Source organism: Podarcis raffonei, chromosome 17, assembly GCF_027172205.1.
Source record: "Podarcis raffonei isolate rPodRaf1 chromosome 17, rPodRaf1.pri, whole genome shotgun sequence".
Classification (NCBI taxonomy): Eukaryota; Metazoa; Chordata; class Lepidosauria; order Squamata; family Lacertidae; genus Podarcis; species Podarcis raffonei.
In genome coordinates, this window is record NC_070618.1 from 18611857 (window position 1) to 18625421 (window position 13565).

At 39.9% G+C, this 13565-nt stretch overlaps 1 protein-coding gene across 22 annotated transcripts in view; it reads left to right on the plus strand.

Moving 5' to 3' along the window:
- The window catches only part of MPDZ (multiple PDZ domain crumbs cell polarity complex component), a 111836-nt gene that overhangs the window by 28684 nt on the left and 69587 nt on the right, over positions 1-13565 (plus strand). For all 22 annotated transcript variants that reach the window (XM_053372125.1, XM_053372126.1, XM_053372132.1 and 19 more), the window contains exons 10-15: positions 392-480; positions 1354-1549; positions 5602-5691; positions 8919-9001; positions 11107-11253; positions 11759-11905. In XM_053372125.1, the coding sequence (XP_053228100.1) occupies positions 392-480; positions 1354-1549; positions 5602-5691; positions 8919-9001; positions 11107-11253; positions 11759-11905 (752 nt within the window). The remainder of the gene's footprint in view (positions 1-391; positions 481-1353; positions 1550-5601; positions 5692-8918; positions 9002-11106; positions 11254-11758; positions 11906-13565) is intronic.

Below are 13565 nucleotides of genomic sequence, written 5' to 3' on the forward strand. Positions count from 1 at the left end.
GTTGCTCTGCAGTTGCATGACTGCCTGTTGGTGGCCATGTGAACTGCAGCACGATGACAGCCTTACAATTTTATGTATATAGGAGGCTGTGCATGTTCAAAGAAGCCGGCATTTAACTGGGGCTGCCTCCTTGTATGCATCTATGCATTAAAATGTAATCTTATATCCTGTAATGCGTGGTACAACCCTTAGGGGAAAACGTCTTCAATGAGACTTTGGACTTACATCATAGTACTAAGGTTAAGTGCTTGGGCGTTTTTTGGTATGATAGAGAACAGTGAAATGTCTCTGTGCTGTGTCTGGGATTTTGGACTCGGGTCCTAGGTGCTGATGTAGCAATAGCTGAAAAGTAAGTTTTAATTGCATGAGGTTTTTCCCTTTTCAACCACAGAACCTTCTGGTATTTTTGTAAAGAGTATCACAAAAGGCAGTGCAGTTGAACATGATGGTAGAATCCACGTTGGAGACCAAATTATAGCAGTAAGTAATCATAGAGGAGTGATTTTATTGAATACTTGCTTTTATTACCCTCACTTTTATGATCCCCATCCCACCCCGTGGCACAGTTGACCAAAACGATTGATTTATTTAGAACCTTACATACCTTTTGTCTAACAGAAAATACACCTTATGCTAAACATTGAATAGCCAGCCATAGGGTTGGGCCATCTCCTTGGTGTGGAGACATGTGTCCAGCAGAAGGCTGATTAGATTCAGTGTTTGAAGCTGCTATGAATAGACTGCATAAAAGAAACTGGAATGGATAATTCACACGGGCCTGTTTGTAATAGCTCCATCATCAAATGCAGGTGTCTGTTCCAAACACAGGTTTTTGCATGCCTGCTTTCATTGATCTGCACTTGGAAGCATGGTTATTAATGCTGTACCCATACAGAGAGAAAACACAATTGCTCTGTTCTTCCAGTTTTTCTTGTATCAATCATTTGGTCATCCCAGCTGTCACTGATGACACGAATATATCAAAGTGCTGTAGTTGGTTATCATGTGAACACTTATAACACCAGACTGTTACTCAGCAGTAGTAACCAAGAAGGAAAGTGACTATTTGGTTATGATATTACAAAGCTACATAAACCCAGTCCTTTTCTTTCACAGTGGCTTTGTATAAATCTAAACACTGAAAGCTGAAGGAATCTGAATGTGGTTTTCTGGGATGCTCATATTCGGAGACAACAAAGCAATAATAGATAAAAGTGGCTGGAGACCAAAATAAGATATGACATTTTGCAAGTGGCTAAGATGAGATTTGGCTCATTTTGAATTACACACTTCTTGCACGTTTATCTTCTTTATAGTGGCCTGCTGGAAATTAAAACACATTTAATCATTCAGGTGGATGGAACAAATCTTCAAGGTTTTACCAACCAGCAAGCAGTGGAGGTTTTGCGGCATACTGGCCAAACAGTTGGACTCACGTTGGTCAGAAGAGGCCTTAAGCAGGGAAATCACATTCAACCCCATGAGGACTTCAGTGGTGCTGTTGAAAAGGATTTAATTTTCCAAACGATGGATGTTGGCACAGGCAAAGGTAATTAAGAATGGCTTTGCTTCAAATGAGTTGGATTTTATTTCTCTTTCTACAGCTTATAGAACTGGGGAAAATGGGTTAAATTTGCCCTTAGAGTCTGCATTTCATTTTTTTTAAAAAAATCATATAGGACTTTCTCATGTAAGGGATTTGTGTTCTCATCCATAGCTTTTATAAAGCTTTCCTCCTGGAATTTCAGAGCTAAATAAAGTGTCAGCAGGAAGCTCCCTGTTTAAGAGAGTCAGCAAAGATATGGATAGAGCAATGGGATATTACAGATTATTCTTAGTGTTGAAGGAGAATATAGTGGTGTTTTTATAGTAGTGCTTTTGTTAGGTTAGATGGATGGATAGCACCACTGTCTGTGATCTTGGAAAGTTGCCATCAGTCAAAATAGACCAAATGGATTGATTGGCCGACAACATAGGGAACTTGATAAGTTAAAACACTTTCTCCACTACTTTACAAGTAAAACAACTATACTGTATATGTGACGAACAGCTGAGCTGGTGATGCAGTGCCTTAGAATTCCACCAGAGGGCTGCAGCCTCTCTCTGATTGGCTACTAAGACAGCCAACCAGAGAGGGGTGGAGCCAGCACTTTGGGAGGGCAGATAAAAGGAGCTATTTCAGAGAGAGTGCTAGGATAGGGAGATGGTTTAAGAGAGAGCAGGAGGAAGAGAGAAAGGAGAGACTTGAGAGTTGCTTCTGGTCTGTGTTAGGGCTGGGCGATATCTGGTTTTTGACATCATGATATCTCACCAGTTAAACATTGTGATCTCCCAATATATCATGATGTCTGAAAGAAGGGTGGAGCTATGTAGAGGCACTGATTGGCTTCATGGTTTTTCCCACATTGTGGTTTTTGCATAAAACACACACATACACCATGATCTCCAATATATTGCCAGGTCAAAAATTATGAAACCTATATCACGATATGAACTTCAAACCGGTTTTGGACAATGTATTGATATATCACCCAGCCCTAGTCAGCGTGTCAGATCCATTCTGAGGAGAATATTTACAGCTATAGAAAGGAGTCTCTCAGTTTAGATAGAAAGTGGCTTGGGAGAGTATTCAGACAAGAGTTAACTGGAGGGCTGAGTTTGAAGAAGGAGAAGTAGAAGCTGTGAGGGTGATATACTTTGGTCTTGTTTCAGTCAGGAGGGGAGAGATATTCAATAAATATTTAAGAAGGATGTGGTGATCCCCTGGGTCTGTTATAATGCTAGAAGTATCTCAGGAGTATGATTGATAGAAGGTTGGGAATCTGACAGAAAGTACCACCTTGCTTAAGAACCAAAGTATTAAGCTGTAACACCTATGGTACAACTAAGTTAAGGAACTGAAGTGAAATAGCTGGAAATAAGCCAAGCATTTACTAATTAGTCTAGAAACCTGTAACATCTAACTGAAAACAAGCAACTGAAGTTTAAAAGAAGCTGTGTGTTTGCTACCTTGTTAGAAGCCTGTAACATCCACTGGTTTTAGTATACCGGTAATTATTAAATAGTTGACTGTTTCCTGAAATAACTTTATTGCTTCACGAATAATTTGTTTTACCAACTTTGTTGCTGTTTGTTCAACTTCTGCCTGAGTCTCCAAGTACTGAAGTTTTACCTCCCACAAAAAACATAAGTAAACCCGTTGTGGTTATGTAGGGTCTATGAAGCTCAATATGCTTCATCCTAGAAGGCTTAAAAATGCAGCAATGTGACATTGACAAGGTGTTGCATGGAAATATGTTGTTGGATTCTAATCAGACTCTCTGAGGCATTAAGACATCAGCCTTTCCATGTCTTAAAAATCCTCTGGAGAAGCCTGTCTCCAAGTACCCTCCTTAGTAGAGGAACACTGCTTCTGCAAAGGAGAAGACCTTTTTTGTGGTGGTGCCCAGACTCTGGATATCTTCCTATTTTAGAGTGTAGATTTTTGGAATTGTGTTAATTATTGTGTTTGTAGATTTTCAGGTTTTTATTTTGTTATAATTATTGGTTTTGAATTGTATTTCCATGGTTTGTGTTTACCCACACTTCGGTAAACTGCCCTGCAATCTTTTGGTGAAGGGTGCTTAAGAAATATCTGAAAACAAATGAGTAACTTTAATTTTGATAATATCGCCATAAAGTAAGAATTTCTTGTAGCATTCGTGTGGTGACTTTTTCCTTCTGGCTTTAACTCCATGAGATAACTTCTGAGAGCTAATAAGCCCCGTACTGAGTTTCCGATAATTTCTGCAGTATGTTACATATCACCAGGTTCAGACAAAGCGTGTTCTCCTCCCCAAAGTTGTGGGGCGGGCTAATTGATCATTGGCCACTGTTGTGATTGTGCTTCCCTTGTTGTTGGGAAAAAGTTAATGTTGCCATTTGTTGATTGACAGCCAGAAATGCTAAAACTCCCTGCACGAGACGTAGAGCTTCCTCTTTTCGCCCCGTGCATCTGATTGCTCGTCCCCCCTCCCTATATTTAGAGTTGTTCGCTTTGACCTTGCTATGCCTGTCATGGGGTCGTCTGCTCTTGGGGCAGGGGCCCGGTAGGAATTTTGTCCATCTGGCTGATTGGCTGGGGCCATTTGGCTTTTGCCTACTGTGTAGCAAATCGACACAACTTGTAAGGTTGCGGTTAGGCATTGGTTTATGGTTTAGTTGGTTGAGGGGCATGGATTGGCTGTGCCTGCCCCTCTAATGCTGCTGCTGCAAGGGATTTCGTTAAAGGAATACAGGGGCTCACTATTGCTTTTGTCCACCCTGTCAAGGGGCTAGGGCCACGCAAGAGCCCCTGGTTGTATTTGGGGAGGGCTGAGGGCAGGTTCCCTGCTCCGTCGCTACCCCCAAGTGTATTCCCCTTTTCTGACTTTCACAGGCGTGCGGAATGTCAGTCTGTCCCCCATGGTGGGGGCAGATAGTCGCAACCAATGCCTAAGCAACCACTCACATTTTTGTATTGTAACAAAGCTGTGGCCAAAATTATGCCAAAAACCTTAAACAAAAATTTCTGTGTGATGTGTGAGTTATTGGGGTGGCCCTGGGGACCTCGACACGCAAATTAAGAAAACATATTCACCATAAAGCTGGGGTGAGAGAGATAAACTTACGGGTGATTTTTTCTTCATTAAGAATAAACCATTATTGATGGATAATGCAACTGCAAGATTTATAATTTTCAGTGAAACTAATAAAAATATTAAGAATGCAATCTTATACATGTCTTACAGATGTTTACTTAGAAGCAAGGCCTGTTTAGTTCAGAGAGATTTACTTCCTAGTTAGTGGGCACGGAATTGCTGCCCAGGGCACATATTAATGTGAGAAATTGGCCGTCAGAGGACTTATTTGAGTTATGCTTACTAGCAGCCTTTTAAATATTCTGATTGGGACTTGAACCTCTGTCTTTCAAAGCATGGTCAAGGCAATTGCAGGAAGGATTCTTCCCATTGTAGAATAAATAATGCACAGGCAAAACTTTTCCCACCTGTAACCTCCACTTACTCCCCTCTCTTTGGATGACATAGATTGAATATACAACAAGAAGAGTATTTGCCAACTTTATGTATCCACAGTATTTAACAGCAGTCTAGTGGTTAAAGAAACGGTGGAAGAACAGATTTATTGTTTCCAGTGATTTGGCAAACGTTTATAGGTAGAGTGATTATTAGAAACCTCGGAGTTCTGTGTTCTTTCCCCTTTATCTGAAACAAAGGAATAAGAAAAAAAAGGCCAGTAGTATGAATTATTTTGATAGCATACATTTTTTTTCTTCATGGCAGAAAGATTTAATGTTTAGATTATTATGGGGAGTTGTTCTTCATGTATAAAACTCTACAGTGATAATGCAGTACGTTATTTTTTTAAAAAAATAAAAAGCTACTTTCATTATTATACACCTCTACAAACACAATTTCTTGTTTGAAAAACACACCCTATATTTGGTCCAGGAGGGAGCTCTTACATGATAACAAAAAATGAAAGCAGGAGAACGTATTAATTCCACATCACAGAACAACAGGGTGCACAGAAGCTGCTCAGAATATTCTTCTTCTTTTCCAGAAAGCTGTGAAGGAGAGCAGGAGCCTCCATCATTGTCATGCAGTACCAGTGTGATTCACACTGGAGAAGACGTTGGTCCAGAACAATCAGGTCCGAATTGAGAATTTATAATATAATCCCCCCCCCCCATTGGAAACACACTGGCATGCATATCTCAGCTTTTGCCTTAGTGTGTGTGTGTGTGTTTGCAACCTCTGCCTTAAAAATCTGTGAAAACCTCACTGGAAAGAACAACAGACAAAGTCTGGAGCTGTTTCTAGAATTTACCTTTATAACATGTTGTTGTTTTTTTAACTGAAATAAGCACCATACATAATATCCTTCAGAGGTTATGTTTCCATAGAACTTTTATTCACAGAAGCAAGTTTCCAAAACAATATGGGTCGGTGCTTTATCCTAACTTCTTCAATGTAATCTCTGCTTTTCCTATTTTGCTCTTTGGGAACTCTCTAACTTCCTATCTGTGATGGCCTAATCTCTATGTTTAACATTGCTTTCTACAATAATAGCAAAAGCTGTTTTTATTTGCATTTTTTTTTTCATTTCTGTATTCTAATAGTATTTGAGTTGAGTGGCTTCAGACACAGCCTTTCATGTTCTCTCTAAATATTTGTCTTCTAACACATGTTCTTTCTTGTCAGTGCTACATGACTAACGGTCTCTTAGAAAGTTTCACTAAAACATTCGTTCTGAGTCTCACAATTGGTTTTATATATATATAAATGCTTTTTAAAAGCAACCTTGTTTTATACTAGCAACAGTTTTCTACACTTTCAACTCATAAGTCATTTTGAATGATGTAGCTTTTAAAACATGCAATCTGGAGAGTACACACAGACACAGACACACACAATCTGGTGGCAAAATGCCCACTGATTTTTAATAGAGCCATTTTGTATCCCATGAAGTATTCACACATCTGTGGGTGGTCATGGTAGAGCATGTCTTTGCTTTAACATAGGTATGCACTATTTCTGATGTGGAAACTTGAATGTATAGCAGCCCACCAAAGGCTCTGCAGATCTCTTGGTTTTACTATCTGCTTTGGATTGCAGAAATGGGTGTGGGTGTTGCCATACATTTGGTTTCCTGCTATACACTATATACCTGGTAAACCATATTTTGGCGTGATAGGTTATAAGTTGTGCTGGTTTGATTTCCATTATTAAATGATCACATTTGTGGAGATCATTTCATATTCATGTCATAGTTAGATATTGCAATGTTCGCACTTTTTCGTGGCACTGGCTGTGTACTGCACATTCTCCTGTATTTCTTTAGCCTTGATGTAAACTCTTTCGAGTCATTCAGGTTTACTTTCCTGACACATTTCTTTTAGCATTTCCTCACTTCCCTTATCATCTTTCCAAAGAAACCTTCATGTTGTATATAGTATTATGAATTCGTGAGCAGGATTCCAACTATGAGCAAGAGAAGGAATGAGAGATTATCAAATTATTTTTATGGTATAAGAGACAGAAGATAGGATGTGGCAAGGAGGAGAAATAAAAATCACCATGGGAAATGGGATGGGAAGTAAAAAAAATAAAATAAAAATCTATTTCTTATTGGAACGTTTATGTGAAATTCCTGGAAATCTAATAAAATATATCTTAAAAAACAGCGAAAGAAACTTTCATGTTGTAGTACTACACTACAGCAGCATATTTCTTGTTTTTTTCCATGGGCTAAATCTATTAGAAGTGCACATATGTTTATGAACTTGCATTCTTCCACTGCCCTCTAGGGACCATAAATTCAATAGTAGCCTCTGAAACTTTTGAGTGCTAAAATCTCAAATCATTCGTGCATATTGAGAGAATGTTGGCTGTCTCTCTGCGTTTTATATTAGGACATTTCTGTTGTAAGCAGAAGGTTATTTATTTGCCTATAATCACTCAACGGCAAGCCAATTTTAAGTATATTAATATCACCAAAGAAGTTTGTGAAATTGTATAACTATAACTTGTGTGCCAGCTATTGAATCTGGAACTGGTGTTGCTTTGGATCTTGTAAAACTGGTCACTTAACAGTATCTAGCAACATACCTGCTGTTATAGCATAAATGCTAAGTGGTAGTTGCATTTTAAAAAGAAAAACCAAGACCTTCTATTATGTTGTTTTGATAAAGAGTTTTGGGGAAAAAACAAAACCTCACTATATCAATGTTTTGTGCTGTATTTTTTAAAGATACCATTTCTTATTTTGAACTGATAGAGAACATTACGGCCAGTGCTTTTTTTCGGGGGGGATGCAGGGGTATGCATATCCCTAAACATTTTGTGAATCTAAGTTTGTAAAGTAAGTAAGTAATTTTTTTATTTATACCCCACCCTCCCCGGCCAAGACCAGGCTCAGGGCAGCTAACATCATATATCAAATACATTAAAACACAACCAAACAGTTAATTAAAATACAGCTTAAAAATAGAATCAGGATAAAATTAAATGATTGCCCACAAATTACAACCATAGGGACCGGGAACCTCAAGTATTTATCATTTGGCCTCATTGAGGGGCTGTATTTCAATATGAGTAGGAAAAAGAGAGTACCCCTAAACATTTTTTTTAAGAAAGGAAAAAAGCACTGATTACAGCCAGAAAAATCTCTTTATCTTATGGTTCTTAAAGGGGGAAAATGGAGTATTTTAGACAACAGTTCTGCCAGATGAATACAGAAGCTGCACGCAATTTCTGCGTTCACAGAGAAAGTGCACTAGAGGGTAGCCAGAGAGAAACCTAATTATTCAGAAAGCTAGACGAGCACAATTAGCATTCTTTGGAAGAGAGGAGATGAAAGAAGATCCTTGCAGTAATACAACTCTCATCTGAATAGCCAGGATAAGTGCTTAAAAGACTGATCCTCAAGGTGATGCAATTCCAAACTGAATAGCTAGGGTAAGTGCTAAAAGGTACTTAGTTTAGTGTCCAATCTATAAACAAAGTGATACAAAAGTGCTCCCACAATAAACTGTTCACCTTGCGACTTGCTAAGAGTTGCTACAGATGCAGTAAAGCGACGGCAACAGCAACAAAAGTTTCAGAGAGCTTTCGTACAACCTACTTTGATTTGAGAAAAAAAATACATTGCGGGAGTTACATTGAAGTTTTCATTTCAAATTTTCATTTATTTTTCTACATTAACAGGTTGTGTGCATTAATGGCATTTTCTCTCCCCCCCCCCTTAAAATAAACTGGCAGATAGATATGCACAACATGTTTTGTCGCAGTTCATTTACTGTATATAAAAAATAAGGCTAAGAATAACACACAGGATTTTTCTTCTTCTATAGTTAACTGCCAAACTGCATCTTTTAGGTTTTCAGCTAACTTCCACCGATGAAGAAATATCATTGCAGAACAAATGGCAGTCATTTTTGGGAGCACATTATGAGGTGGTGGTAGGTAAACTTTTGCTTGCTGTTTATAGTGTGTGTGTGTGTGTGTGTGTGTGTGTGTGTGTGTGTAATGGGTGGAAGAGCTGTCCTTGCAAAATTCCAAAGGAAGTAAACATTATGTATTTGTCTTTCAGAATATTAAATCTCAAAAATAAGCATAAAATTCCATGTTATGTACGCTTTAGATGAGAAAATAAAATGTGTTCTGGGCAAACAACAGTTCATAAAGTGCTGTAGTCCATAGGAAAACTTGGTACTTGACTGATTCATAAGTTCACGGTATGTTATATTATGCTGTAGGTACACCAAGCTATGCCAAGTACATAAATGGTTGTTGTTTGCCACAACTATACCATGCAAACATGAAGTGAGTACCTGAAGTGTGCCTTGAAAAATTTATATATAGTGAAATGAATTAGTGTCTGCTTTCATTCATTTTGAGGTGGCCACTAAGCTACAGTGAAGTGAAGCAACCCTTATTTTCAGATCACTTTCAGATGCTATGCCCTTACAGTGGTACCTTGGTTTAAGAATTTAATCCGTTCCGGAAGTCTGTTCTTAAACCAAAGCGTGCTTTCCCATAGCAGCGGGGGACTCAATTTACAAATGGAACACACTCAACAGGAAGCGGAACATGTTCTTATTCCAAGGCAAAGTTCACAAACCAAAACACCCACTTCCGGGTTTGCAGTGTTCTTAATCCAAGTTGTTCATCAACTAAGTTGTTCTTAAACTAAGCTACCACTGCATTCCCATTGTTTTTTTTTTTTTTGCAAGGATGGTATGTGTACATGAAGTAGCTCTTACCTGCTCTGGAAGTAAGGGGAAAGGTAGGAGATGAAACCCAGTTATTTTTAGTTTACTAATTATTGTTATTTACATTATAGAATTAATTGACATGATTATAAATTATATATAAGTGAACTAAGAAACTCGGTAAAACATGAGTGATTTGCCATTTCATTTTGAAATTCAGGACAACACTTTTTTTGCGATCTGTTGCGCTGCTTTTTGCAGTGCGTCCAATCCTCATATGATTACAACTGACAACAGAGCATCATCCCAACTTTCTGGGCAGCATTTGCTTATTGATGTAATTACACACTGGGCAGTGCTATAGCAAAAGTACTGTACCCATATTGCTGCTTTTGGGGGATTAAAACATAGTGGCTTGTTAGTCAATCCACCCCCTTACGTCATATGGTGCTCATCATAACACAGCCTTCGAAGTAAAACCTTGCTCTATAAGCTTCTTTGCATGTAGTTATTATTTCAAATGAAGGGCTTTTCAAAGGACCACCTTTTCTCATGCGGTTCTGCTCACCCACTGGATTATTTTGCTGTTCATTTACGGCTGGTTGATGAGCAGGGGACGGTGTAGTACATTTCCTGTGCACTGTACCATCCAAAGGAGCGATACAGTTGCCTGAGCACACATGGCACTCTGGGGTGGCGGCGGTATTTTAAATATAATTCAGGGTCACAGTCAGAGCTACAGTTCTCAATCACTGACTAGCACAGCTGTTCCTCCACCTGGGATTTAGGGAGCCAGAGGGGATTATATTGCCAGGTGTGCATCCGGTCCATGCTTGACTGCTCCCAGAGGGTGACAGCAGCATGTACCGAATCTGGAATCCAGGCTTTTTACGTTGCGTGGAAACACTTCCGTTTTAGAGCACTGTATTTTGCTACCCATTGTCCCTGTGGCACCCATGGAAGCTGACTTCTTGCATAACGGGAGGTGCGATTCCTTTGATTGTGGCATTTGTTTCATTTATTTGTGGCTTTCTCCGGCCGCCTTTCATCTCTGGGGCAGCTGTAGCTCACCAGCATCTGTTCCCCTTTGCAAAGGAGAATGGGACGTTACGGCTGGCTGCCCCCTTTCAGCTTACATTGCGATTCCATCTTGTCTTGATGTGAGAAATCAATGGGCATGGATGATGTTTGAAAGAAGTGAGCTTGTAGCTTAGAAAGTAGAGCATCTGTGGCAGAATGTTAGGGTTGCTGCTTTTAAATCTACTGTCCCTTTTGTCCGTGGGTCCGAGTGCAATTTTGAGAACAACTAATCCTTCAGTGTTCTGAAGAGCCATTGTGTTCCTTCTTTCTAGGTAGCTCACGTGAACAAGTTTAGTGAAAGCAGTGGCCTGGGGATCAGCTTAGAAGCTACAGTGGGACATCATTTCATCCGATCTGTTTTGCCAGAAGGGCCAGTTGGACGATGCGGCAAGCTGTTTAGTGGAGATGAATTACTAGAAGTATGAAATAATTTCTGCTTTACTTCTGATCCTTCTTGAAAGGCGATTCTGCTGAGGATTTCCAGTATTCATAGATAGTAACATACTTTACCATATGAAATTCCTGCATGAAAATTGTATGGATAAATCCTGCATTGGCTAATTGTATGCATCAATTTGTAATGGTGCACAATACACTGCAATTTTTTTTGCAGTGTAAACCCACCTCATATGAGTGGAAGTTGTGCAGATCTGCACTCTTGAGCAAGCCCTGCCTCATTCAGCGGCATTTTGAGGATGAAAAGTTCCCAAAGGATTGTTGATAATAGTAAAAACGAATGTGGCTTTCAGAAACCCTTTCCAGCTGACATTTGAATTTGTGTTTGTGTTACCTGCTTTCTGCATTGTGCCTGCAATTCTTGCAGGGCATTGTGTTTTGTGTCATTCTGGTGCACTGTTCTTCTTACAAATTTCATTTTAAATATATATATATATTTCTGTATAATATTTTGTCTTCTGTCGGCAGGTAAATGGAATATCTTTGCTTGGAGAAAATCACAAGGATGTAGTAAATATTTTAAAAGACCTGCCCATCAAAGTAACAATGGTGTGTTGCCGTGCAGCTCAACCTATTAGTCAGTTGTTAATGGATGAATCTCAGATGATGGAACAGGTAAATCAAAGCAAAGGTGTGGGTCTTGTATGTGTAGGATGCTGTGAAGAAAGTGTGTGATCACTTGACTCTAAGCAAGGCTGTTTCAGCCTCTCTTACTCCTGTGGCAAATGGAGGCAACCAGAAAATCTCTACAGGCACTCTTTCTCTCTCTCCCCCTCTTCCCATTATACCTTGTTCGAGGTTCCACTCTGTGCTCATTCTGAAATAGAGAGCTTTATGTCAGGCATTGCCAATGTTTCTGGGCCTCTGGGCACACTTGGGATGTTGAGGAAGTGCCACTGGTGCCAGTCACAAAATGGTTGCTGTGAGGTATGTGGCATAAAACAAAATGGCTGCCGTATTGAAAAAGAGCAGAAAAAAGGAACAGGACACAAAATGATGTGAGCATTCCCTCCCTGCCCAAACATCAACCCCCCCCCCCAAAAAAAATCAGTGGGGGGAAAAGGCACATCAGTCACTACCACATTCACTCACGGAAAAAAGCCCTTTGTTCTTCTTTATTCTGATCAGAAGGAAAGGTGGATGTCCAAATCTGGCATCCAAAGACACGTCAGCATGTTTAAGGGGTCTATTGAATTAGTGTAAACAAATCGAATAGGAAGAGCAAGCAAAGAGTGCATTGTGCATTGCAGATTTTTGAGAGGACACTTGCAGAAACCTTTTGTGGGTGCCATAGGAGGTATTGGTGGGTGCACACAGGCACCAGTTTGGCAACTCTCGCTTAACTATATAGCAGGACCTTAGCAGTCTTTCTTCTTGGCTGAGTGAATGTGGGATCTTGTTGTAAGGACATACAACAGTTGGCCTTGCATGCAAGTTAGTTGCAGGTTTGTCACTTCCTTGCAAGCACATACATTCACTTGAGCGAACAACGGAAGCACTTTTATCCCACTACAAAGATGCTCAATTTGTGTGAGCTGTCTGTTTTACTGATAAAGCACCACAGTTGCACGCAGCAAAGAGAAAGCTCCAGGCTGCGTGCAGAGTATTTAAACATTTTACCCCTCCCACCAAAATTGCAACATAACTTTTACCCCAGCAACCCAGTGAACCAATCACTGCCCCAGGCCATCTTTAGAGACCCTGCCTGGTAACAGAGGGGTGGCTCAGCAGACCCCACCGCAACACGTGCTCTCCATGAAGGAGAACACGCTTTATCAGATAACACCAATGGCAGCTAATAAGATAAGGCAGAACAATCCAGAGGGAGGGGAAGCCCACATCTGTACCAATGGGTGGCTGTTGGAAGCAGCTGAGTCAGGAGCAAGGAACACAACACCATGCAAAGCATCCGTCCCCTGGCTGCCTTCAACAGATGCCCTTTTTGCTTGCTTTTCAGTGGTGGAGAGCCACTAGCCATTTACTTCTTAACACTTTCCATTCTGCCTTTCATTGCTATTCAGAGGAGAGATAGTTGGTATATGAAGGCAGACCTGATGTAGAAGGAAAATTCAATCAGAAAAGTTTGGATGAATGAAATATATAATATATACATATATGGTACAGCCGGTCCGATCCAGTGACTGGAATGTTAGATAATATTTCCACCTACAAAGCCTGGTTTAAATCCCTACTTTAGATTCTCAAAGTGGCTTTGGCCATATTAGTATGGTTACTCAGAGGAAAAGGAAAAAATGTCTCCTCCCACAAAGCCATA